At 40.0% G+C, this 27,894-nt stretch overlaps 1 protein-coding gene across 10 annotated transcripts in view; it reads left to right on the plus strand.

Annotated features, from left to right (window-relative positions):
• ELF2 (E74 like ETS transcription factor 2) overlaps nt 1-26,502 on the plus strand; it is a 43,732-nt gene extending 17,230 nt beyond the window's left edge. For 5 of the 10 annotated variants that reach the window (XM_081333280.1, XM_081333284.1, XM_081333285.1 and 2 more), the window contains exons 4-10: nt 16,711-16,824; nt 18,021-18,194; nt 18,724-18,813; nt 21,612-21,804; nt 22,082-22,423; nt 23,936-23,974; nt 24,792-26,502. In XM_081333280.1, coding sequence (XP_081189406.1) covers nt 16,711-16,824; nt 18,021-18,194; nt 18,724-18,813; nt 21,612-21,804; nt 22,082-22,423; nt 23,936-23,974; nt 24,792-25,416 — 1,577 coding nt within the window. In that variant the 3' untranslated portion in view covers nt 25,417-26,502. Of the gene's footprint in view, nt 1-1,529; nt 3,263-16,710; nt 16,825-18,020; nt 18,195-18,723; nt 18,814-21,611; nt 21,805-22,081; nt 22,424-23,935; nt 23,975-24,791 lie in introns of those variants that run through there. The other 5 variants (XM_081333288.1, XM_081333289.1, XM_081333287.1 and 2 more) reach the window with 5 other exon arrangements.
• Nucleotides 26,503-27,894: the final 1,392 nt, after the last annotated feature.

The following is a 27,894-nucleotide window of genomic DNA, read 5'->3' on the forward strand; positions in this document are numbered from 1 at the left end:
TTAAAACTGTTACAAACTGAAAACAAATCCTACTCCAAACTTGCATTTCCTTATGAATGATCTAAATATAAATTTAGCATTCTTCCTCTGGATTTTTCAATTTGTTAAAATTAATTATAATTGTACTTTATGTAAATTATTTTTCTGAATATTAAATTTGATTCCAAATCACAAGTTTCGTAAAATAGCAATATTGTAAGATTACTGTTTTATCATTGATGTTTAATGACAATATTTAAAATGTTTTCATAGTCTATATACAACTGTGCTTTAAAATGTGTTAATAAGGAAATGAGAAATCTCTAAATGTATAATTTAATCTGAGTTTTAATTTTTGACAGATCTGACAGGTAGCTTTAACAAGTAATTCTTATTCAGTGGCAATGAAAAAATGATAGTGTTTTAGCAACCTTGCTTTCCTTGTCAGAGCTCAGAAGCTAAGCAGGTCTTGTCTGATTAGCCTTGGATGGTGAACTTTTGGTGAATATTAAGGCTGTAACTTAGACTGGGAAATGAAAAAAAACTATTCTGTTAGAAACCAGTGACAAACCGCTTCTGTATTTTTGCTAAGAAATCCCTGTGGACTTGCCCATGTAGTCACTAAGCTTGATTTGAGAGGAGACACATACAGAAGAGATGTTGCAAAGCACTGAGCTTGAATATGCCTCTCTTTTTCCTATGCTTTAGCAGGGGAAAAAAGTCAAAAGCTGAACTTGTTGTATCTTGCTTTGTCGTTATGAATGAATAGGAAGCTTGTTTAAAGTAAAACTAGCCAGTAAAATAAGTCAATATGAGTTCTGTAATTGGTTGTTATTTAACACATTGGAATGTTAAACCATGCTTACTGATTTATATTAATGAAAAAGAAATGGCTGAACACCCCCTTCCAACCATCCCAAATTCTAGTTTCTTTCAGCAGTATCTGCAGCAAGTGAGGCCATCACACCAATGCTGCAATTAAGAACCATGTCCAACATCTAACACAAGTAGGTAAATTGTGGCATCACACCAGTGGTGGGATTCAGATTCAGCTGGTTTGCAGAACCTGTAGCTAATTTTTTGTTGCCCAGGCCCAGAATGGACTTCCGGAAGTGGCATCCACAGAGAGAACCGGTTGTTCACATATTTGAATCCCACCACTGCATCACACAAATGTGATGTCTTTTGCTACCCTTGTCTGTTTGCAGGCACCCATTGTTCCTTTTGCACAAAAGAGAGTGCAATGGAGAAAATACTCAAGCTCATTGCTTTACACAGGCCTAGGTACTCTGTTTTAAAAGTTATATGCAAAGTTATGGAGTAGCCAAGGCAAGTCCAGGAAATCAGTGTTTTGATTTAAGCAATTAGTGGGTGTTTGTACTTTGTCCGGAAGTGAAATTATTGAAATAAATTAGCTTTAAAAACTATCAAAATTATCTTTATAAATTAAAGCTGCAATTCAATACATGTGTAATTGAGTGCAAGTCCCATTTGAGCATATTTGCATGGAACTTAAAAGCATTATTGTGAACATCTGAAATTTTTTCTAGGTCACTTGGGTGGAATAACATGCATGTTCACAAGGTATATAGGGTACCTTTGAAAATAGAAAAAATGTGGACACATTTTGGTGAGTCACTGGCTTCAGAGGATTCAGACTCAGTAAAAGCAGCTGTTTTCCCTTCTCTGCTAATGCTCCTTTTTCTGACAGTAGCCTTTTAATGTATATAATTGAATAGTAAAAAAGGAAAATTCTATAGAGCAAAGTATTTGATGCAAGAGCTTTGATAATTCTTGTAAGTCTTGTGGCATTAGTAATATTAGGTAAAAAAAACCATTAAACCAAATATAACTTGGGGCAATTCATGTTAAACCAGAAATTGGAAGAATCAGCAGTAGAAAACATGTGACTGATACTTTTGCAACCTGTGTATACTATAGTGTTTACAATAACATGTTATGGGCTGTACTAGTGGTTGAATTTTAGAAACAGGTCCACAGTCATTCTTGAATATAATTCCGTAATATTTCACTTCATCTATCAGTTTTGTGTCATAGGTAAAAACTACATGCAAGAAAACGTGCAAATTACGACATCCAGATTGTCTGCTGATGTAGATAAAAACTGGGCAGCAATGAGTTACAAACTGTTGTCAATAGTGGAGGGAATAAACACTTAAGTGGGTGAAGTGTGCTTGAAAATAAGTGGAATAACACAACCTTTGTAAATTGTTTGTTGTATTGACAGTTTATAATACTTTATTGTAATTCTATTCTTCCTTCTCACGGATACACAACAATTGCTCACATGGGTCAAAGAAACTTATCTGGAAAAAAAATATTTCTGCCTTGTCGTAAGCGTGCAGAACCGTGGGACTCATTAACACAAAATAGGGCATCGCACTCATGGTAATGCACCTCTTAATTCACAGCCTGCAGCGCTTTTAACAGAACTCGACTGTTTCAGGATTCCAGAACTCCGGACAATGTAGGGTGCAAGCTTGAACAACCGCCGACGATGCGAGCCGAGTGCCGCCTTGCAAAGAGACGGGAAGGAGCAGAAGGCAACCGTGCCAAAGAAGCTGCGACCACGCCGAAGGAAGAATGAAAAGTTGGCTCTTCATCTGTGGCCACGTCTTCCCATTCTCCACTCGTGAAGATGCGAAAAGTAAAGGAGAAGCGAGCAGCTACAAGCGTCGCGCTCCGCCGGGACCTGCTGAAATGGAAAGCTCCGCCGGGCAGTCTCGGGAGCAGGTGGATCCCTTCCCGCGGCGGTGAGCGGAGGACGCCGAAAGGCTGGCGGGACCGTTTCTTCTCCTCTTTCGCCAGCCTGACCCGCCGCGCTCGTTCCCTGCTTCTGGCTCCGGAGGGGAGGGCGCGAGCTGAGCGCCCGCCCGACACTTCCTGTCTGCGAGGCTGGCGGCGGAAGGATCGCGTGCGCCCTGCCTGAGAGGAAGCGCTTTTCCGCGGGCCCCGCTTGCCTCTCCACGCGGGAGGGCGAGAAGCGAGCCGAGCGCTGGCTTCTGCGTGGCTGGCCGGGAGCGAGCGTGCAGAGGAAGCTCCAGCCGAGCGAGGCCCCCGGTGACTGGTGTGGCGGCGAAGCGCGCGCGCGGGCGCGCGCGTCGTTTTAAGCGGGGCTGCGCGCGCGCGCCCGCGCCCGAGCGCCAGGAAGTCCCTGCGGGTCAATGCGAAGCCGCCGCCGCCGCTCGCTCCAGCGGCATAAACATGGCGACTTCCCTGCATGAGGGGCCCACGAATCAGCTCGATCTGCTCATCCGCGCCGGTAAGCGGCGACGTGATCCGGCGGGGCTCTCCGGCGGGGGCGGGTGGCCTAAAAGAAAGAAGCAAGCGAAGGGTGGGCCAGGCGAGAGGGAGGTTGCGCACGCTGCTCGCGGGCTCTTCTCGGGGGCGGCACTAGCGCTGGAGTAATGGAGGGAGGACGAATCCAGGAAGTGATCACCTTGGCGTGCTCTCTCCGCGTTAGCAACCTGACCGCGCTGCGCCCGCGAATGTGGGGCTTTTGCGTCCGTGCGCGTTTGGGGACGGCGCCGCCGCCGCCGCCGCTGTCGGGGCAAAGGAAGGGAGCGTGTAGCGTTGCCGCCGCCGCCGCCGCCGCTGCTTTGGAGCCTGAACCAGGAAGAGCGGCGCTTGCAGTTCCGCGCCCGCCATCCGTGCCAGGCTGCTCAGGAATGGAAAAGCGCCTTCCTTGCAGCGTCTCTTGGGCGGAAGCCTCCTCTTTCCCCCTCCTCCCGTTGTATGATTAAGGCAGCGTTTTCCAACCTTAGGAACTTGAAGATGCGTGGACTTCAACTCCCAGAATTCCCCAGCCAGCTATGCTGGCTGGGGAATTCTGGGAGTTGAAGTCCACGCATCTTCAAGTTCCTAAGGTTGGAAAACGCTGGATTAAGAGCCGCTGCGAGCGCGCTCGGAGACTTCGAAGTCTTCCCTCTCCTAGGTCCTGCCCGCCTGCTAAACTTTTCTTTCTTTCGGGGAGGATGTGGGAACCCGCCTGAGGCCACGGGATGGCAGGGGCACAGGCGGCGGTGCCGGGAGTCCGGCTTTCGGGGGTGCGAAGGGTGTGCGATTATCTTTATTGAGGAGACCAAATCCATTTCCCCCTTTCTTTCTCCCCCCCCCCAATAGCGGAAGCGCGGAGCTCCCTCAGGAGCCCCTGGACACTGGATAAGGGGAGGGAGAGACGGGCTCGTCGACCTATCGTCTGTCAAGGATGTTCGAAATCTGAATGCTGAAGTGTTTCTTGGGCGGGGCTGTCGTCTGTCAGGCCAATAGGCACGGAGAAAGAATTGAGTGGCGGCTCTCTGTGCGCTGACAATGCAAGCACGGAATTGGAGGGAAGAGGAAGGATTGTAAATACGGAAGCGAGGGCGGGGCTCGTGTGACTGAAGAAGCGGGATAGAGGCGGATAATTGGAGTGGTTTTCTAGCTAATCGTAATTCTGTATGCAGATTAAAATGTAGCTCCGTAACGTGTTGTTGGTCCATCCTTGTTCAGTTTTTTTATATTTTGATTTCGTTCGGTAGAGAATAAACTTCAGTGATTGTTACTCCATTACTTTCTGACTCCTTTTAAATTTTTGAAGTGTTTATAAGTCTTGTAACAAGTTTTTCGGTTGTATCATCCTGCATATGAATTAACTATTGACATTAGGCATTCTTTTCTTGCCTATTTTTTGTTTATTTGTTGTGGGTTGCTTATTTATGAGCTTCTACAGGGCAAAATACTTCCGATGAGTCCTGTTTTTAAAAGACCAGTGCAAAGGGAATATTGTAATTAGGTGTTTCTTGCCTAGGGCTTGTACATGACTGCCTCCTGCCTGATGCCCTAAAACAAAACGGAGTGCATGGCTGTTTTAGGAATGGTGTAATGCCAATCCCCTCCTCATAAAAAAAAATCTGCACAGCAAAACCACTTATTGCAATAGAGAATGGTATTAAATACCTGTTATTTCACTTTGACTGAGTTGCTAAGGATTTAATTCATTGGCTGATTTACTGTGATGTTATTAAAACTTTATAAATACTCGAATTACTAGAGAAAAAGTATATATTGAAAAATACAGTTAAGAGTTAGAGGGCAAGGAGACCCAGTGTAGTACAGTAGTTAAAGCGTTAAATTAAGCTCAAGTTCATCCTAAGCCATGGAAATTCACTAGCTGACTTTGGCCTACACATTCTCTCCCAGTTTAGAGTTGTTTTGAGTGAATAAAGCGAAGGGAGATTCCCAGTTCTGTATAAAAGGCAGCATATAAATCTTAGAAGAGAAGCTTTGCAGAAATGGTTGCCCATAATATAAGTGTCCATGTGCTGTTAAAAGAGAAAATGATAGAAACGTATTTAAAACAAAGTAGTAAAAAGACTGGTTTTTCATAGAAAGGATATAAGAAGTAGGTGGAGAAAGAAACAAAAAAGAGTAATAACAAAAGGAGGAGGAAGAGAGCCTAGATGAAATATAACATTAAAAAGCCAAGAAAACTGAATGATTTGGGAAAGGTATAGACTGGCTACAAAATGATAGTGTCAGAAACAAGTAGTAAAACTGAATTTTAACACCGATTTCAAATGTTAGTTATTCATTTGAATGTTTAGAATTATTTTAGCTTATGTACTCCATTTTAATGTCTTTAATTTATTAATCATGAGCAAGAGACATTAAAATGCTAGTTTAATTGAATTCACATTTTCTTGCTCATTAGGATTTTAAACCTGTGATTATAATTATTTTAGAAGAGTTATTTCCCATTTAAAATGGGTATGTGCACTGAAATGAATTTCTGTGCCTCCATAGAATCATAGAAGTAATGATATTAATCTGTTTTTATTTTTGTTTAACTTTCATAATTGCCTTTCCTGTACATTGCAAATGGAGCAGTGAATGCAAACATTCAGTTCCAACTATGCAAAACAGCTAGTGAATTAGACACAATTGCATGCATGCTACTGGTCTTTAGAAAACTCATGGTGGGGAAGATACAGTCAGGTTGCTTGGGAGACGGTCTTCTCTTACTCTGATGTTTAATATATTTTAGGACTGGAGTTTAAATTTCTGCTGTCTTTTCAGTACAAATCCTAGTTCTTAGTATGATTAGTACCTACTAATCCTAGAATTCCTGATCCTAGTACTTCAGGATTTTTGTATTGATACATTTAATGATTTTAGCCTTATCCAATTCACAAACCTGGAGTGATATCCAAAAGAGTAAAAATAAAGAATAAAAACAGAAAGACAATATAATTAATAGAAATTCCTGAAATGTATCTAGAAACATTGGTTAAAAACACAGGGGAATTGTGTTATTTTAACAGCTTTATAGAATTCATGAAGTAAGGGAATGCTTAAACTTCCAGAGGAAAGAATTTGCAAAATGCAGGTGTTTGTGTCAGAGAGCCTGCCCCCTAGTCCCTGTTCCCCTCACCTTAAGAATGGATTTCTATTTTATTTTTTTACTGTTTGCTTTCAGGAACTATTGTTCCTTTGTCTTCTTTCCCCTGTAAAACCCCTCTCTTATGAGCCTTGTAAACATAGCGTTTAGGACACACATAAGTTACAAATGTTGCCTTAATTAAAAGCTTATAAGCCTCCCCAACCCCTGGATACTGGTCCATGGCCGATTGGCAACTGATCTGTGCAAGCAGTTGGCAAGCATGTAAAGTTTTATTTGCACATGTGCAGGATTAGGTTGTGCATGCAAAAGCATCTCCTCCTCAACTGCTGTTGTCTGTGGAGCCAAAAAGGTTGGCGACCACTGCTGCAAGGTGTTTCATATCCATTTCTTGCAAAATATGTATCTATTTAACTTTAAAGATAGCTTGGTAACATGAGTCATTAAAAGAGGGAAAAAGTGAGAGACTGTGGGTGAAAATAATACATTAAGACAGTACAGGTACTCCTCAGTGACTGCCTTATTTAGCAAGTTTGCAGCAAAGTTTACAACTTTCCTAGGTCTGTAAAGTAAACAAAAATTAAAGTAAAATCATGTTTCCTTAACTTGTTTAATGACCAAGTTGCCAGTCACTATTTTGGTCATTAAACAAGGACTGTGTTTAATGTGAATTGTACATAGATTATATGTCAAAATAGAACTAAGCCCTAATTTTGGATATACAGTTCCATGTATTGTAGTCTAGACAGGATTTCCAGATAGATTTGAATTCTACATCAGATTTACTTTACATGTTGAAGCAAATTCCCACAATTTGATTAGCATATAAATCCTGAAGCTGTATACTAACGCCAATTCAACATATTATGAACGTATGTATTACAGTACTGGTGAAATTTAATATAAATTATTCAGGATTAAAACTTTCAAAAATTGTTCCATTCTGAGATGTATAATTTACAATATTGTTGAACTTTATAATGATGTCATATATGGAGGAAGAATCCAATCTATATTTCTGCCATTTTTCGGAAAAAGTATTCGTTTTAGCAATCAAGACTGAAGTGATATATCAGTGATAAAACATACCAGTTCTCTCTGAATATAATATTCGGGGTAAATCTAATATTCAATTGTGCTAACAAACACTCAGTATTATGTGGTATAAGATTTTCAATTTTGGTTAGACGTTTTGCTTTGTTATTGGATGTTTCCACAAAGATGACAGCATTAAGAATTTGTTCAAAAAGGCTCAGAGCAACTTGCTTAGATTCCAAGATTATATTGTTAATATGACAAAGTTTAGTTCTTTCAATCCACAATACTCATTTACTCTTAATTGGTTCCTCTAGTTTCAAATAAACATTACAACAACGAAAGAATTATGGAAACAAAGAGGAATATTGGGGGGAAAAATTACGGTAAATTGGTTATTTCTGGATTCATGTTTAGTTGTGGGAGTATTGTTTTATATCAGCAATAGCAATGGAGATAACAGTATCAAAGTTTTAAAAACATTTTAGTGGCTTGTCAGTAATTAATCAAGCAGATTATATTTGTACTTTCTTGTTCCCCTTATTCAAGTATACAGGTAGATCTCAAGGTAATATGCAGTGATTAAAACATGCAATATGGTATAATTCATAGGATGCATATGGGCATCAATTTAAATATATGATTTAAAGTTTTTTAAAAATTGTCCTGTATCTTTGAATTTAATTATTGTGGTAATAGAATAATATCTCCTGAAAAATGCATGTATTATACAAATTATATTGATATGAATTTTAGATATTTATATTGGAAAATGTATTCTTTGAACTTTTTCTTGTTTGTAAACTGCAGCTACAATACTCTAGTTACTAATTATACTGCAGTTAATAGGCTATTATAATTAACATATTGCTGGCAAAGTATCAGTATTAATTTGAGATTAAAGTCTAAAATAGTAGCTAAAAGCTGGCCTACACTTTACTAATTGATTTTTCAGATACCATTTGTCTTAAATTTGTAGCCTAAAACAGGCTATCTATCAGCCTTGGTCCCTTGTGGTAAATTGAGGGATAACATTGGTTGACTCTACAAGTATAAATTATTGAAATTTATATATAATGCTAAGCCGTACTATTGTGTATTTAATATATATATCATTATTAGAGTTATTTGATATTTCACTTAATATCATTAATATGCCTTGTAGTGGATGAGAATACAGTATCAATTGACAAGGAGGGTGAAAATACCTGCTGTTTAGAGACAATTAATTAGACTGCTTACTTTGTTCAAGCATACATTAGAGGAGAACACACCACGCATTGATTCCAAATCAAATAATTTATTTCAAATTGAAAGTAGTGACTCTTGCATAAGTCTAAGTGTTCACCTTAACTTTTTTTGTGGAGGGACACAATTTAATATGGATTAATCAGTTCCAAAGGGTGGGTACCCTGACAGTACAGACTCTCCTCTTGAGTAAATGCCAGTTTTCAGCAAACATGTTGTAAAATGCAATCATTTGACTGTGGGATGCTGCCAACAGATGTAAATGTGGATCAGTTGCTGAATGCCTGACATGTAATCATGGGGAATCCTGGCCATTGGCATTTCAAAACTGGGTCGTAAGTACCTCTGAGACGGTCCCTCGTAACTTTGAATGGTCTCTGTTAGTGACCTTTGTAAGTTCAGGACCATCTGTAAAAAATGGGAAAATTCAGTTAATTATAGTTTCTCGTTACATCCAAATCAGAAGCTACCAAACAGCTTCCAAATAAATCAAATATGGATTGTGCTAAATGCTATTTATTTTATTTTATTGTGGCTTAGAATGCATTATAAATACAGTCAACTATGGCTTTATTTAATAAGTGTGGTTAAAATGAACCTGACAGATCAATGATTCAACCCATTCTCCATTTTTTGTAATTCTGGTTCTCTGTGGTGAGTGAACAAGAAAGATTTGAACATGTGTGATTAATTCATGGCAATCATTTAGCTCTCATTTTGAGGAATACAAAGAAAATCTACATTTTTCTGCTAGTTAGGCATTAAATGTTTCTGTGGTAAAATGATAATATATTTGTGCTTTAGGTTTTTTTTGATTGACTTCCTAATTCTTATTAGTTCCTTTTCATAATTTTTGCCATTCAATTATGTGAGATTTGGCCAAGTTTGTACAGATTTCTTTATGTAGAATTTAGTTGCATTGGTACATTATTTATTTATTTATTTTATTAGATTTATATACCGCCCCTCTCCAAGGACTCGGGGCGGTGTACAGGGCAATTAAAACGCTAACAACACACAAGGTATAAAAATTAAAATAAGATTAAATCAATAGCCCTAAGTAATAAATACATTCTAAAATTGGAATTTGGAATAAGCAGAGTAATCTTGGCTAGTGTAATGTTTTCAAAAAGTTATTTATAAATATTGGTAATACTGTCTAGAATAATCAACACCTTCCCAAATGCTAAATGGTAGGCTTTGGAAGAGTACATTGAGAACTTTTTCTTGAAAATGTTATGCTTTTTTCCTAGTAACTAATTCTAGAATTGATTGATTCTCCTTTTCGATAAGGATGGAAGGCTATTCATTTCCCTATAAGCTCTTTTATATTTGGTGAATAATATTATTTATAGTTAGCTAACAGAAAACTCCACTGAATATTATAAAGCTCAATTTGCGGTTTGTATGATTATTGAGTTATTTCTAGCTGCTACTTAGAGATAAATCTCTTGAAACAGTATCTGAGGTAATAATCATAATGCCTGCTGAAAGCCATCTCATCCTAAATATTTGAAAAGAATGGCAGTTTTGCATGCATTAGGTCTGTCCTTTTCCATTTTTCATAATGATTATTTGCCTTCATCTTCACTGTTGTGACTGGGTAGCTTTTTTTTAATGACTGATATCATAAGCTGTTTTAGAAAAACTGGGGCTGTTTATTGAAATATTCTTCCATAATTCCTTCTGAGGCAGCTTTCTTACATGATTTATATCTGAAAAGACAATGAGTAAAAGATTTTTTCCTTGTCTAATATTCCTTTTAGAATTTTGAAGTTAACAGAATAGATCTTTTGAAGTTCCAGCAATGAAGCACCAGTTGAATCCTCATTAGTTTCTCCAGCACTGTTGATAAGTGATCCAGCTTATTCTAAAGATATCTTTAGATGCTGACAGCTCAGCTGGAAGGATTTAGCTTTGAATAGATTTCCATAAATGGAAAGAGCAAGTGGAGAGAGAAGGAGATTGTGAATGTGTTTGTGTACACCTTCCTGTGTATAGATAATATGCAGCAGGTGGTATTATCTGCTGCTGATTTTAACAGTTTCCACTGATATAAGACCAAAACTGTCTTATGTGTTTTTTATGTATTGGTTGTTCAATATCACCATATTTAATAAAGTAAGGTGTTTTTAGTAAAACAGGACCTTAAACATTAGCCATCAACTATTTCCCCTTTTTAAGTAAGCAAACAAAATATTATAGTATAAACAGAATACTGAGGCAAATGTTAATTTTTTTTAAAAAAGGTCTGAATTTAGTGAAAAATCAGTTTTAAAATAATAATTGAAGGTACATGTTACAAATTTTCTTGAAATAATTGTAAGGATTTAAAGATATAAGGCTAATATAAACTAAGAAAATATAGAAAGTAAAGAAAAAGAAATACAAAAAGATTGAAAAAAGAAAATAAAATGTAAGCAATAAATATTTATAAAAGATAACTTCCCCTCCTCTCCAGATAAGTATAAATGATTCCAGTAACTTAACACCTTCTCTAATATTTCAATAGGTATCTTACCATATCTTATCCTTTACTAATAATATACAGGTAATCCTTGACTTACAACAGTTCATTTAGTGACTGTTCAAAGTTACAATAACACTGAAAAAAGTGACCTATGACAATTTTTCACACTTACGATCACTGCAGTATCCCCATGGTCACATGATCAAAATTCAGACACTTGGAAACTGGTTCATATTTATGACAATTGCCATGTCCTGGGGTCACGTGATCAGCTTTTGCAAACTTCTGACAAGCAAAGTCAGTGGAGAAGCTAGATTCATTTAATAACCGTGGTACTAACAACTGCAATGTTTAACTTAACTGTGGAAAGAAAAGTTGTAAAATAGGGCAAAATTCACTTAACAAATGTCTCACTTAGCAACATAAATTTTGGGGTCAATTGTGGTTGTAAGTCGAGGACTGCCTGTAATAGTCATCATTCAATTATAAACAAGAGTCTGATAAGATCTACTAGAAATTGTAACATACTACATTTTAACCTTAATCTAATAAGTCTTATTTTGTACTCTAATTTATCACTTCCTACTTATAAACAGATTTTTAAAATCTTGTCATTCAGTGCTTATTAAAAAGAAATTCCATTAATAACTATCAGAAATCACAATATATTAACCCTGATCAAATAGGTCCACTTCAAATTCCTTTTGTTTATTTTTTCTTAATCTTTAAACCTATCAGATAATATTCCACAAGTTGATTTCTTACTTTGTCTCCTTTCAGGACAACTTCATTAGTTTAATACTTTTTTTTTGTAAATCCAACATAAGCCTTTCCTATCACTCTTCTGATTTATTATTTGTAGGTGCTTTTATTTGTAAATCCATTGTGGCATCTTTTTCCATATCGCTCTTCTGATATTTTTAAATCCATTTTCAGGTCTACAACTTCTTTTTTTCCATATCCCCTTTATAATCTGGCTTTTTAAAAATAAATAAATAAATAAATCCACATTCAAATTGGCATCGGTTTCTGTTTTATCCAATAAGATACATTGTTCTATATCCTCTGTTATAGTATCAGTCAATCTTGTAAGTAATTTTGAGTTCATTGTTTGTAAACAGCCGTAGATTCTTCTAGTCAAATAGATCTATTGTATTAATGGTCTGCTTCTTCTTTAATTGTAATTGTTAGCTTTCTCTGGTTCCCTGTAGTCAACTTTCAAGTTATCTCTTACCAGTTGTTTATTTTCCAGTCAACAAAACCTTTCCACGTAAGGATTTCTGACAATTTCAAAATCTTCATATATTCTTTTATAACATTTTGAAACACCTCACAGGAAATATTCTTTCAAGTGAATCTATCCCTTTAACTTTTCAAAATCAACATTCTGGTCTCCCTTTTGCTGTTTTTCAAAAATTAAAGGTTTTTTTTCTCTTTTTAATCCCTAAATTTACATAGAACTTCTTTCTTCCAAGGAAGGAGAGTCTCCTGTTCTAATGTAACGTGTCCTTCACCTGCCTTCCAGAAGGTTCTTCATAAGGAAATAAAGTAATTAAGAGAGAACATCCTGTGTTCCTTTGAAGGAAGGTACTGAATCGTACCTCAGGCAAGATGGCTAACTCCCAGAGCTCTCAAACCTGCTGGAAATATTTCTCTCTGCAGGGAAATTCTGTGTGGAGCAAACTGGTGGTTGATCCTTATTCTCTCCTTGATCTGGAGAAAAATTCCAAGGAGCCAATCCATTCACTAACTCCTCTTTTCACTGCAGTTGTCAGCTCCGCATTGGTTTCCCCAGAAGTTGCTACGTTACAGGTTTCTCAATGAAAGTTAGGGTACAACTTTACATTTCTTGTGTGTGTGTCTCTTAGGGCATTGATTGAACTGTCTTATTTTTTTATTATTTGACATCACTATTATGATTTTGTACTCCACATCATATGTTATATACTACTGGCACATCTTCTTGGACTACATCTATAAATATACCGTATATACTTGAGTATAAGCCGAATTTTTCAGCCCACTTTTTGGGCTGAAAAATTCCACTTCGGCTTATACTCCAGTCAACAAAAAAACTTACCGAGGACTTGTGCGCGGCCGAGGCTTTGGTGCTTCCGGGATCGCGCGCACCTCTCCCAAGCCACCGCCGTCCGAGACCTGCCGAAGTTTGGGGAGGTTTGGGGAGGTGCGCGCGCACCTCCCCAAACATCGGCAGGTCTCCGTTCCTCCGCGCCCTGCCTGCCTGCTTCTTTCCGCAGCGGAAAGAAGCAGGCAGGCAGGGCCCGGAGGAACGGAGACCTGCCGATGTTTGGGGAGGTTTGGGCGCCTCCCCAAACCTCCCCAGGTCTCCGTTCCTCCGCGCAGACCTGCCGACGTTTGGGGAGGTTTGGGCGCCTCCCCAAACCTCCCCAAACGTCGGCAGGTCTCCGTTCCTCCTGCCGACGTTTGGGGAGGTTTGGGCACCTCCCCAAACCTCCCCAGGTCTCCGTTCCTCCGCGCAGACCTGCCGACGTTTGGGGAGGTTTGGGCGCCTCCCCAAACCTCCCCAGGTCTCCGTTCCTCCTGCCGACGTTTGGGGAGGTTTGGGCGCCTCCCCAAACCTCCCCAGGTCTCCGTTCCTCCGCGCAGACCTGCCGACGTTTGGGGAGGTTTGGGCGCCTCCCCAAACCTCCCCAGGTCTCCGTTCCTCCTGCCGACGTTTGGGGAGGTTTGGGCACCTCCCCAGGTCTCCGTTCCTCCGCGCAGACCTGCCGACGTTTGGGGAGGTTTGGGCGCCTCCCCAAACCTCCCCAAACGTCGGCAGGTCTCCGTTCCTCCTGCCGACGTTTGGGGAGGTTTGGGCGCCTCCCCAAACCTCCCCAGGTCTCCGTTCCTCCGCGCAGACCTGCCGACGTTTGGGGAGGTTTGGGCGCCTCCCCAAACCTCCCCAGGTCTCCGTTCCTCCTGCCGACGTTTGGGGAGGTTTGGGCACCTCCCCAAACCTCCCCAGGTCTCCGTTCCTCCGCGCAGACCTGCCGACGTTTGGGCACCTCCCCAAACCTCCCCAAACGTCGCGCAGACCTGCCGACGTTTGGGGAGGCGCCCAAACCTTCCCAAACGTCGGCAGGTCTGCGCGGAGGAACGGAGACCTGGGGAGGTTTGGGGAGGCGCCCAAACCTCCCCAAACGTCGGCAGGAGGAACGGAGACCTGCCGACGTTTGGGGAGGTTTGGGGAGGCGCCCAAACCTCCCCAAACGTCGGCAGGTCTGCGCGGAGGAACGGAGACCTGGGGAGGTTTGGGGAGGTGCCCAAACCTCCCCAAACGTCGGCAGGAGGAACGGAGACCTGGGGAGGTTTGGGGAGGCGCCCAAACCTCCCCAAACGTCGGCAGGTCTGCGCGGAGGAACGGAGACCTGGGGAGGTTTGGGGAGGCGCCCAAACCTCCCCAAACGTCGGCAGGTCTGCGCGGAGGAACGGAGACCTGGGGAGGTTTGGGGAGGTGCCCAAACCTCCCCAAACGTCGGCAGGAGGAACGGAGACCTGGGGAGGTTTGGGGAGGCGCCCAAACCTCCCCAAACGTCGGCAGGTCTGCGCGGAGGAACGGAGACCTGGGGAGGTTTGGGGAGGCGCCCAAACCTCCCCAAACGTTGGCAGGTCTGCGCGGAGGAACGGAGACCTGGGGAGGTTTGGGGAGGCGCCCAAACCTCCCCAAACGTCGGCAGGAGGAACGGAGACCTGCCGACGTTTGGGGAGGTTTGGGGAGGCGCCCAAACCTCCCCAAACGTCGGCAGGTCTGTGCGGAGGAACGGAGACCTGGGGAGGTTTGGGGAGGTGCCCAAACCTCCCCAAACGTCGGCAGGAGGAACGGAGACCTGCCGATGTTTGGGGAGGTTTGGGGAGGTGCCCAAACCTCCCCAAACGTCGGCAGGTCTGTGCGGAGGAACGGAGACCTGGGGAGGTTTGGGGAGGTGCCCAAACCTCCCCAAACGTCGGCAGGAGGAACGGAGACCTGCCGACGTTTGGGGAGGTTTGGGGAGGCGCCCAAACCTCCCCAAACGTCGGCAGGTCTGCGCGGAGGAACGGAGACCTGGGGAGGTTTGGGGAGGCGCCCAAACCTCCCCAAACGTCGGCAGGAGGAACGGAGACCTGCCGACGTTTGGGGAGGTTTGGGGAGGTGCCCAAACCTCCCCAAACGTCGGCAGGTCTGTGCGGAGGAACGGAGACCTGGGGAGGTTTGGGGAGGTGCCCAAACCTCCCCAAACGTCGGCAGGAGGAACGGAGACCTGGGGAGGTTTGGGGAGGCGCCCAAACCTCCCCAAACGTCGGCAGGTCTGCGCGGAGGAACGTAGACCTGGGGAGGTTTGGGGAGGCGCCCAAACCTCCCCAAACGTCGGCAGGTCTGCGCGGAGGAACGGAGACCTGGGGAGGTTTGGGGAGGCGCCCAAACCTCCCCAAACGTCGGCAGGAGGAACGGAGACCTGCCGACGTTTGGGGAGGTTTGGGGAGGCGCCCAAACCTCCCCAAACGTCGGCAGGTCTGCGCGGAGGAACGGAGACCTGCCGACGTTTGGGGAGGTTTGGGGAGGTGCGCGCGCACCTCCCCAAACTTCGGCAGGTCTCCGGACGGCGGCGGCTTGGGAGAGGTGTGCGCGATCCTGGAAGCACCGAAGCCTCGGCCGCGCGCAAGTCCTCGGTAAGCTCCGGGCGGTCACTTGCTTCGCGTCTCCTGAGGGAAGGGGGGGCGACTGGAGCGGGCGTGTTTCCTCGCCTGCTGGGCGCCGCGATTTGCCCGGGGAACGCGCGGGCCCCGAATGGCAGCGTGGAGCGAGGAAGCGGACAGCCAGGGCTTCCCTGAGAGCCGCGGCCACACAGGGTATTCCTGTGTATTCAGGCTTGCAAAATGGCGGATCGAGCCTCTGCTGGCGGCAGAGGCTTGCAGAGCGCGGATCGGCTTATACTCGAGTCAACAACTTTTCCCAGTTTTTGGGGGTGAAATTGGGGGTCTCGGCTTATACTCGAGTCGGCTTATACTCAAGTATATACGGTACTTGTATATTCTTGTGGATTGAATGTTGGACATAACAGTTGACTGCAAAAGTCTAGACATCCCAGTCAAGGTATATGTTTGTAACATGCATAAGTTATGGCAGCTTCTGCTCTTTTAGGGTTTCATTAAAGCATACAATTTGATCAGGAATGGTTCAACCTTTTCATACAGTTGCACAGTATGCTAACTAAATTTTTTGGTTGTTCATTTATTCTGGAGGAGACTGAATGAAGTAGGCTGTTCTTGAATAATGAACTTTATGCAGAATTTTATGTACATTTTATGTACATTTTTGTCTAATTTTCTGGAACTAAGTAAACTAGTTTTCTACTTCTCTAAGCCATAATGTGTTTGACTTGGTTTTGGCTTAGTATGATAACTACTAGGTTTTAGATTTTGAGGTTTGTAAAAGAAAGTAATACACTCCCATCTTAAAAAATGAGAATATATATCTAATGTATATTTTTGTCTAATACCATGTGTATAAATAACATATGGCATATGAAACTTGTGGCTCACAATATCTGTCAAACAAATATCTTATTTTTTACAGTGGAAGCATCTGTTCATGGCAGCAATGTGCACTGTTCAGATAAGACAATTGAAGCAGCAGAAGCCTTGCTTCATATGGAATCTCCAACCTGCTTAAGAGATGCTAGAAGTCCAGGTATGTGAATCATACCAGTTGAATGTCTTATCCTTTTTACAATATAGCTAACCCCTAGGTAATGTTCAGTATAAACAGTTTCCAGACCTTCAAGTTACCTTAATTCAGATGAGAAGGGTGGAATATTAATTGGTTATATTTAATTATGCTTTTCTGCTCATAGGGCATAAGTAATTTTGTTCCTAAAACTCGTCTACAAATTATATACTGCATGTGATATGTAATGTTACCTAGTGCAATATTGCATTACTGTATGAAAACAATTTACTGTAATTCATAATTGCTGTATGAATTATAGATGTTTGGAACATATACTGCACATTTTCTGTTTCCAGAAAATTCCATATAATAAGAATCTTTTTAGATTGATCTATACATCAATTAATAAATCTATCTCAAGTTTTCTTAACTGAAGCCAGTAGAAAAAATATTTTATTATATCTTGGTTTTAATTTTCTTTGTTTGTATCATCAAATTAAAATTATCCATATTCATTGTAGGTTTCATTATTATCTTAACAAGCAATTTGTGGTTTGTATTTAGTGATAATGTCACAGTTTATAAAATGTAAGGAAATGATATCTAATGAGGAACAAACTAGACTATAACATCCAAGAATTAGCTGAGATGAAATATTTAACCAACAATTGTGGTTCATTTCAATAGAAAATCCTAATTCTCTCAATTTATAAAATAAATGTCACATAAAGCAGAGGTCCCCAACCGTTTGGGCACCAGGGACTGGTTTTGTGGAGAGAGGTTTTTTCGCGGACCAGAGGAGGTGTAATTTTACGTGTTGCCTGCATCCTGCTGATGGGGCTTCACTTGTTTGCATGGACCGGTTTCTGGCATGCCAAGGACCGGTCTGTGGGTTGGGGACCTCTGACATAGAGCATAGTTATTTCCAGACTGTAATGTATACAAACATTCCAGTACTGAAAACAATTACTTTTTGATTTAAAAAAGTGCAGATCAGGCCCATGTATCATATAACAAAGTCAGAATACCCAGTATTGGGTATTCTAGCAACTGAATGCAGATGAATGATGAAAAAATTTTATTTTGTATTTGGCACCTTTGGGGAATGCTTCCAAAATTTGTAATAGATTTAGCTCATTTGTAACTTGAAAAATCTGGATTTGTTCAAAAAAATTTTTTCTTATTTATTTATTTATTTATTTATTTGCTTTCTTTAGTGGAAGTTTTTGTTCCACCTTGTGTGTCAACTCCAGAGTTCATCCATGCTGCAATGAGACCAGATGTAATTACAGAAACTGTTGTGGAAGTATCTACTGAGGAATCTGAACCAATGGATACATCTCCTTCACGAACTTCTCCAGAAATCCATGAGCCCATGAAAAAAAAGAAAGGTATTTTGTGTATGTTTGTATGACAATTAAAATAACAAGAAAAAAGCAGCAGAACAGTTCAATGGCCCATAGCATATTTTCTATACGATCATTTGCCTAGATAGAAAGTCTATTCATATTGATATTTTATATCAATATGAATATATTTTATTGAAGTAGTAAGCTTTCCACTGATTAGTATTTTGTTGGAAAAGGTTAAAGATTTGAGTTGCCAGTAAACAATTGTAAATGCTTACTTAAAAAGAAATATTTTCACGTTGAGGCTTAATGGTCTTTGATTGACTGAATATGTCAATTAATTTTACTTTGAAATGACAAGTGTGATTACAATTATGGTTGCACTTGTGTTCTACTGTTTTCCTGCTCTGCTGGAATAGTGCTCTAGATTGCAAGTAGGACATATTAACCTTTCTGCTTCAGAATTGGTAAAGCTGCATAAGATAAGCCTTGATGATTTATTTTTGTTAAACTGAGAAAGAATCAAACTATTTTTTATGATTGTTTCATTCTAATAAACTGTTCTCTGCAGCTGGCCGTAAGCCAAAATCTCAAGCACCATCAACCATTTCCAGTTCATCTCCGGACTTGGGTATAAAAAAGAAGCCAAGAGAGGGCAAAGGTAATACGCTAATTATGTTTTATTTTAAATATTGTGAAATATTTAGCAAAACATATTTCCCATAACATTAATGGCTAACAATAAAGGTCTATTGCAGCCAGTCTTTTAGAGTTTTGAAGCTCTTTCCCCCCCCCCCCCCCCCCCATCAACTAAGTTACTGCTAGAGTTTTGATTTCTGGTTTATCTTTCTATTTATACATAGATTGGGCAATGTGATTTTTTTTTCAGTTGAAATTTTGATCCTTCTGCTGAAGATTTACAGTATCATTTAGCATATTTACAGAGTATTTATTACTATTGATCAGTGTCTCCTTTTCTTCAGAAGCACAGTATAATGTACATAGCAACTCCTTCCTCAGTTTTATTCTACAACAACAGAGTAAGTTCAGGTGAGAGAAAATGACTTGCTCAAAGTCACTTAGGGGCCCTCAGTGCTTGAGGATGGATTTGAACCAGTGTCTTTTCAGTTCTAGTAAAAAAAATAACCACCACATCCCACTAATTCTCCGCAAAGTTTTCTTGCGGTCTCCTTTTCATTCCAGTAGAATGAGGTTGTTTCATGATCTCTAAAATGGAGAGGCTAAACTTAGATTGAGATTGTAAATTAGGGGTATTAAAGCTCTTTTCCCTTCCCTATCCTGATCATCATATGCTTAATAAAATTATTTCCTTATTGCTATTAATTCTGTCAAAGATGAGCATAAGGGGTACAATCAAATAAAAAACCTAGAAAATATATCAGTCTACATAATTATTATTATAAAAAGCTAAAAGAATATAAAATAGAATTTATTTAAAAATCAAAAGTCTAAAAGAAATCTAAATGGAAGGGTAGCATTAGATGGGTGTAGCAGAGCCTAAAGGTGTGGCAGACTAAATCTAACACAAAACAGAGCACTCTGGTATGATGTACTAGGTATTCATTAAGACTGTTTTATGGTACAAGTCTGATGGATTTTAAGCACTGCTGTGCAGAACCTGATGGCATTATAGGTTATCGCAGGGGAGGTGTAAAGCAGTAGGGAGGTGTAAAATTGTCATGTGGGCCTTGGATATGTAAGCAACAGTGGTGAGATGAAGCTAGTATGAATGTCTCTGTAATACAGGCACTGGAGAAGCACATGTTTCTGTGTATCCAGAGTCACAAGGGCATTATCTCTCCAGGTAAGAAATCTTCCTGTCTTGGCCTTCAAGGACATTTGAGGGGAAGGTACTGCTGTTAGTTGTATTCCTGGAGAGTGACAGCGTCTTGTTTAATCTTGAAAAGCTAAGTAGAACTGGATTTATTTAGTGTTTGAAGGGAGATTCCCAAGAAATATGAGGACTGTAAGACCAGAATAAGAAGTTAAAAAAATACAGCTGAAAGCAGACCTGTTCTGCACTTTGCCCAAAAGTGATAGGCATCTGTCCATGGATTCACCAGTCTGTCCGTAATAAGACCTCCCTTTTGCTTAGTAGTTAGAGAGAGATTACTGGTCAGTTCATTTTAAGCACCTATGGGAGTCTACGTATTGGCTTTTTGTTGTTGCATACAGGTTGCATATCTGTGCATTAGCTTTATTCGGTTGCTCATTGTATTTACTTCGTCTCATCATCTATCTGTCTGTAATAAAGTTGTTTAAGATTGTAATATTTGTTTTAATGTTTTTTGATGGTTGAACAAGTTATGGGCGATACATTCCATTAGGTAGATGAGAGGAAGACACATTACTGGCCACAAAGTTTATTCTAATTTCCCTGGTTAGCATTTGCAAATTTTGATATATTAAAATAATATTTTGCTAATGGGTCTTTATATAGTGTATTTATTAAAAATAAGTGGTTCATATATGTAGATATGTGTTGACTTGTATATTATATATTACATTACATATATTACATTACATACTTAGACCTTTATCTTGTCTAATAAACATTAGTTATTTAGAGAATAGCCTGTATCCTCCCTGCCCCTGCTCTCAAATTCATAGTAGCATTAAGACACATACGTGTTTGGCTGTTTCTTAATATAGCCATATATATTCTGAATAGGAGCTTTTTAAAAAAAAGATCTGAGAATGACTTTCATTTTGGCTTGCTGCTTAGAAATCTTGCTAAAAATGAGTTGGATTTCTTTCTTTCTTTCTTTCTTTCTTTCTTTCTTTCTTTCTTTCTTTTGCTGATATAAGAATAGATTATATAGCTTTGAAGAAAATTTGATAACTTAATCTTGAAGTTATTAGTATTAGATATTCTTGGGAAATACATAAGCTTTTTAAATAATGTATACTTTTGATACATATTTCTGATAAAGGTTTTAATAAATTTGATGCTAATTAGTTTGCTATTTTGGCCAGGAGAGGACATCTTTTAAATAACATCAAATTTCAACATTTACTCTTTATTATAATTTGATTATTTATGTATAAAAGTATTTTAAATGAAATTAATTAATAATGCTTTCATTCCAAATGTAAAAATATGGGATGTTCATTTAGGAAATTACAAATGCATTTGTTAGATGATTGGAAAAATACTAAAAATTACATAGCGAATTCTTACTCTAGAAAGCTTTCAGTGGATATTTCTGCCTTATCATTTTAAATAAGTAAAACAAAACTAGTTTTAAGTATGTTCTTCAAAAAATTGGTTTCTGCCCACTTTAAAATATATTTAATATATGCCTAGCTTTCATAAAAAATACTATGTAACATAGCAATTAAATGCTATTCCAATAATTGGCTCTATTATTTGCATGATTTTGTTTGTTTAGAGGTAATTAGCTCTTTGATTTGCTGAAATATATGTTTTGCAAATAGGAAATACAACCTATTTGTGGGAATTCCTTCTGGATTTACTTCAAGATAAAAATACGTGCCCTCGATATATCAAATGGACTCAGCGAGAAAAAGGCATTTTTAAACTTGTGGACTCAAAAGCAGTTTCCAAGTTGTGGGGAAAACACAAGAACAAGCCTGATATGAACTATGAGACAATGGGAAGAGCCCTGAGGTAAAGAAAAAAAAAGTGATATTGAAATAGTTTTTTTTTTAACTAATGGGTATCATGCTTTCTCTACAACCTTTTTAATGTTCTTAAACTAATATTCCTTTTTTTCATTCCTAAGAAAAATATTATTTCATTTGTCTTCTAAAATTAAGTACTGATACGCAATTTTAGGTAGAAAAAATTGAGGTAACACTTTTATGAACAAAAGAGCTCAAAGGTTAAAAACCTAATGGAAGTACTTTATTTAGATTAATGTTTTATGCTTTTGTACTTCTTTCAGATACTATTATCAAAGAGGAATTCTAGCAAAAGTTGAAGGACAAAGGCTAGTATATCAATTCAAGGAAATGCCCAAAAATATTGTTGTTATTGATGACAAAAGTGAGTGCGGCGGTGAAGATTTAGCCATGTCCACTGATGAGAAATCATTGGAACGTGTATCACTGTCTGCAGAAAACCTCTTAAAAACAGCAAGTTCTGCTCGCACTGGAAAAAGCACTTCTCAGTTGACCTGCACAAGATCAGAGAAATCTGTTGCCAGAGTGAGTATCTCCTCACCTGGACATGATATGTCATCTTGTTCTCCCACCACAACTACCGTTTCAGCAACAACTGCTCCCAGGTTAGTGCTATATGATTTACATACTGAGTAGTCTAGGTCAGTGTTTCTCAACCTCAGCAGTTTTAAAATATGTAGATTTCAACTTTCAGAATTCCCCAGCTAGTTGAAGTCCATGCATCAAAAGTTATTGTTGAGAAACACTGGTCTAGATCAAGATCCATACGTTATGCTAAATTGGGGCAAAAATTAATTTTAAGATTTGTTTATTTTTAAAAAATCAAATATGTTACATAATTGTTTCCAGGGATATTTTTATTTTTTTGCTTTTTTGATATTGTTCAAAGTTCTTACACAGGTAGTCATTAACTTAGGTAAAGGTAAAGGTTCCCCCGCACATGCGTGCTAGTCGTTTCCGACTCTAGGGGCCGGTGCTCATCTCCGTTTCAAAGCCGAAGAGCCAGCGCTTGTCCGAGGACGTCTCCGTGGTCATGTGGCTGGCATGACTAGACGCCAAAGGCACACGGAACGCTGTTACTTTCCCACCATAGTGGTCCCTATTTTTCTACTTGCATTTTTACGTGCTTTCGAACTGCTAGGTTGGCAGAAGCTGGGACGAGTAACAGGCGCTCACTCTGTTACGCGGCACTCGGGATTCGACCCGCCAAACTGCTGACCTTCTGATCGACAAGCTCAGCGTCCTAACCCACTGAGCCACCGCGTCCCTTAGTCATTAACTTAAACAACCACAATTAGGACCAGAATCTTGGTTGTTGAGCAAAGCAGTCATTAAGACATCAGGTGACCCTTTCACCCAACAACTGCAATTCCAGCATTCCTGGTTATGGTTGTTAAGCAATCTCATAGGCTGTTAAATGGAGCCTCAGGCAAGATGTGCTTGGTGCTTTGGGTTGGTGGAGATCATGGGAGGCCTGATGCAGGCCATGTTTGAGTCTCTATCTGTTCAGGGGCTGAAAATCTTCCCTACCATACATCACGCTTGCTTCCTGTGCTGAGCCTCCTCTTACCTTAACTGCTGTCTCTCTGCTCCGGTGCTGAAAATCCTCCCTTCTGAAACGCAAGCATGCTAAACCTCCACACATGCTTAGGAATGACAGGAATTTGCTAGAATGAGTTTGGAAAGGAACCCCATTTCCCAGCAGAGAAACAGTTGAGACAGTTGCTTTTTCCAAGAGTCCAGCTGCCACTGTTGGAAGGTACCAACTCCCCCCCCCCAAAAAAAAAAGAATAGCATGTAGGCCTTTGGCCCAGATGGCAGGAAAGGGATGGCAGAGCTGGAGGAAGCCCAAGAGTGACAAAGGGTGACACTCCCTTCCCCTCCCCCTTCCTTTTCCTACCCTTTTTCTCTTTGGCGTCCAGTTAGTCTTCCTCTTCCCCGCCTTCTTTCCCCTCTGTATTCAGCTATTGTTGCTCACTCCCAATTCATCCCTTCTCTTTCACACACACACGTGCATGTAATCTCTTCCCACTTTCTGCCTTTTCTTTCCCCTACGTGTGTGTATGCTTTTACACCCATTCGCCTTCCTGAGCTGAGCCTTTCTCTCTGTTCTGCAGGGAGGATTTTCAGTGTTATAGTGGAGAGACAGCAATAAGGTAAGAACTCTGGGTGGAGCCCTGGGAGGCCCAATGCAGGCTACACACGAGTATCTCTCTATTCGTGGGCTGAAAGTTTTCTCCCTGCTGAAATTGAAATGGAAAGCATTGAGTTTCTGGGAAAGATTGTAAATAGTGATCGAATGATTGTTGGGCACTTGGCAATCGGTCATTAAGTGCAGACGGGTTGCCAAGTGCCCAGTTCACAATCCTGTGACTGTGTGGCAGAGGAGTCACAAATTTTTTTTTGACAGTTGGAAGTGCTTTACAAGTCATGAAGCACTTTTCCCAAGACTATTGTAACTTTAAACAATTGTTACATGGACTGGTCATAAGTCGAGGATTCCCTGGAGCAATTTTGGGAGGGCTTTAGGCCCCTATCTATAATTTTGAAGAGCTATGTGTGGTTCTGGGCCTCAGGTAAAGCTGTTTTGGCAAATGGTTTTTAACTGTAGCCTTTGTCTGTCTGTCTGTATCTATAACAAATTTATAATACTAGGGGTTTGTCAGCTTAAAATAAAAACTGCTGGGGGTAATCTAAAATGACAGTGTTTTGTTCTGCTTTGTTCTGTTATTTATTAGATTTACATCCTATCTTTATTTTAGTAGCAATAAGGAGTGATAAAGTAAGTTCTGAAACTTCAAAGAATTCAGTTTGGAATTGGAGTAGGGAAAGAAACCTTTGTCTTTACTTCAGATTTATAGAATATGATAATTGTTTTTTTTTATTTAAAAAGATCTTTTGTTTAGTTACAGCATGTATCTAGGTCACAGATTTCTGGTTTTAATGTAGTGTTTATCTTCATCTATTTAACAGAACTGTTCGGGTGGCTATGCAAGTGCCTGTTGTAATGACATCTCTGGGACAGAAAATATCAACTGTTGCAGTGCAGTCAGTAAATGCAGGGTCACCATTGATTACCAGCACAAGCCCAACAGCAACAACCCCAAAGGTAGTTATCCAAACAATCCCTACAATGATGCCATCATCTGCTGAAAATGGAGAGAAAATCACAATGCAGCCTACAAAAATAATCACCATCCCTGCTACACAACTTGCGCAATGCCAGTTGCAAACAAAAACTGGTTTGCCAGGGACAGGAAGTATTAACATAGTTGGAACACCTCTGGCTGTGAGAGCACTTACTCCAGTATCTTTAGCCCACGGGACACCAGTGATGAGATTATCAATGCCTGCCCAGCAGGCAAGTAGCCATACTCCACCCAGGGTAATTAGTGCTGTTATAAAAAGTCCAGAGGTCAAATCTGAAGCAGTGGCTTTAAAGCAGGAACGGGAGATTAAGACCCTGCAACTAGTACAAGAAGAGAAACCAGCAGATGGAACCAAAACAGTCACTCATGTTGTCGTCGTTAGTACACCCTCAGCTATTGCCCTACCTGTACAAGTGAAAACAGAAGGAATAGTAACATGCGAAAAATGAAAAAAAGCAGCTGTGAACATTAATGACGTAGACCATTGTGGAATTAAGCAAACTGACACATAGGAAGCCAGGGAATTGGACACAAACAAGAAGTGAAAGAACTGATTTTTTAAAAAATTGTTAATAGTTATGCAGATATTAGAAATTTACTGGAAGCAAAATAATGTCCCATGTTTCAGTGGGAATTGAACTAGATCTACACACTGACACAATTGCCTCTTGTAAATTGGGGTTAAGCTGATGAAGAAAGAAAATTCCTGGAGCCGGAGGGAATAGCGGGTGTGCACTCAGGAGGCTCACTGCATTACCAGTTACACTAAGACATGGAACACTAAACTAGTTCTGTGCGAGATTCTTGGCTTATGTAGATGGAGGGGGCATCTAGAAGAGGCTCACTGTTACACAAGACACATTTGATGCATTTGAATATGCATACCAGCAATTACTACTGTGTACTCACAGTGTTCAACTGGTGCTATGTGAAAAACTCTGCTACTAGGTATTCTTGAATGTGAATAAGGAAAGAATTAGAGCTTCTTACAAGAAGTTGAAGACTTAGAGAATTTTTTTGTCCCATGCAGCTTAAGCAGATTTTAAAACAAAAGCCTTAGACTGATTTTCAGTTACCTTTGTTGAAATAAGCTAACGGCTTGTTTGTGTAAAGCGTTTTTTATTAAAACAATTTTTTAAAAAAAATCTTATACCTAGCACAGTATTGTTATAGAATTACCTGTAACATATTTTGTATGGTAATCAAGTCTGTTGGTTTCTTAATTGTGGTCAGAGTGGCCAGAGGTTGTTTAGCCTCTTGCTGCTTGGATCATCCACTTCGCCTGGACATCTCTGCATACATTTCAATTTCAGCTTTTACTCTGTCACATGAAAGGTCACGCTTGGCATGAACTCTTGTCAGGTAGATTAAAAGCCTGTATATTTTTTAGTTGAAGTTAGAGGAAAGTACCAGTGTTCAGAATGAACTATAATAGTTTGTATATTCAACATTTAAAGTATATTCTATTTTGTTGTACTCTTGTTTCAAAGTGTATTCAAGTAGGTTTTACTGAAATACAGATATGAAATTTAAAATTGGTGTCTCTTTTTTCCAAGCCTTAATGTACCTCTGGTGTTTATCCAGATCAATGGTGCTACGTAGTTTTCTACTTCAGGTCTCAAAATGTAGTTTCAGAAATAGCATAGAATTGGAAATATACCAAAGAATTAAGTTAATTATGTCATTTATTCTACTGAATGTAAGAGAAATATAACACAGTATAAAGGACTTGTATGATAATTTAATTTAAACCATTAACAGTTGTAATTGGGTGACTGGAATTGTCTTTACACTTGTGTTATACTGTCTTCCAGTTTCAGAATGAATTAGAGTAGCAATAGCCAGCTTCATAGGAGTGAATGGGATTCCTTGAAAAGGAGGAGAAAGAGACATACAGCTATCAAGCTCAAGAAATCAGGAGTTCAGGCAGTTCAAAAGAATATAAAGGTTTATTGCAAGCTTAAGCTTTCTACAAAAATTTGAACCACTGACAGTCAAAGCAAATTGGCAGTAGATAAGAAGCAAGGGAATTCAAGGTGGGCTGGATTTAGATCTCTTGTCCCAGGAGTGGACATCTCAGCAAATCCACCACATAGTCAGGCTGTGCAAAGCTCACAGAATTGCAAAAAATCCAGGAGTTAGATATCAGACTCTATAGGCTTCAGTTAGCATGTTAAATATTAAAGTTAATGACAGTACAATTAGAAAAAGACTGAACAGGTATGTTTTGTTTGGAAGGGTTGCCAGGTGAAGCCTCTTCTCTAAAAAGAACATGGCAGCACGGCTTAGGTTTGCAGAATTGCATCTGAACTAATCACAAGAAACACTTCTGAAACACTGTCCTTTGGACAGATGAGACCAAAGTGGAGATATTTGGCTATAAGGCACAATGCCACATTTGATAAAAATCAAACACAGCATATCAGCACAAACATCCCATATCAACCATCAAGCACAGTAGTGGAGGGTTGATGATTTGGGCTTATTTTGCAGTGACAGGATCTGGGTACCTTGTAGTTATTGAGTCAACCATGAACTCCTCTGCATACCAAAGTACTCTAGAGCCAAATGTGAGGCCACATGTCTGACAGCTAAAGTTTGGCTGATATTGGGCCCTGTAACAGGGCAATAAACTTGAGCATACCAGCCAATCTACAACAGAATGGCTGAAAAAAAACCCAAAACGGTGTTGCAGTGGCCAAAAGTCCAGGCCTCAACCCGACTGAAATGCTCTGGTGGAACTTCCAAGAGAGCTATGCATAAAAAAAAAAAATACCAACAAGCCTCAATGAACTGAAGCAAAGTTGTAAAGAAGAATGGGTCACAATTCCTTCACAGTGATGTAAGAGACTGATAAATACAGAAAACAATTACTTAAAAGTTATTGCCACCAAAAGTGGTTCTACGAGCTATTGAATCACAGTTTT

This window comes from Vipera berus (genome assembly GCF_964194415.1).
Source record: "Vipera berus genome assembly, chromosome: 7".
Lineage (NCBI taxonomy): Eukaryota > Metazoa > Chordata > Lepidosauria > Squamata > Viperidae > Vipera > Vipera berus.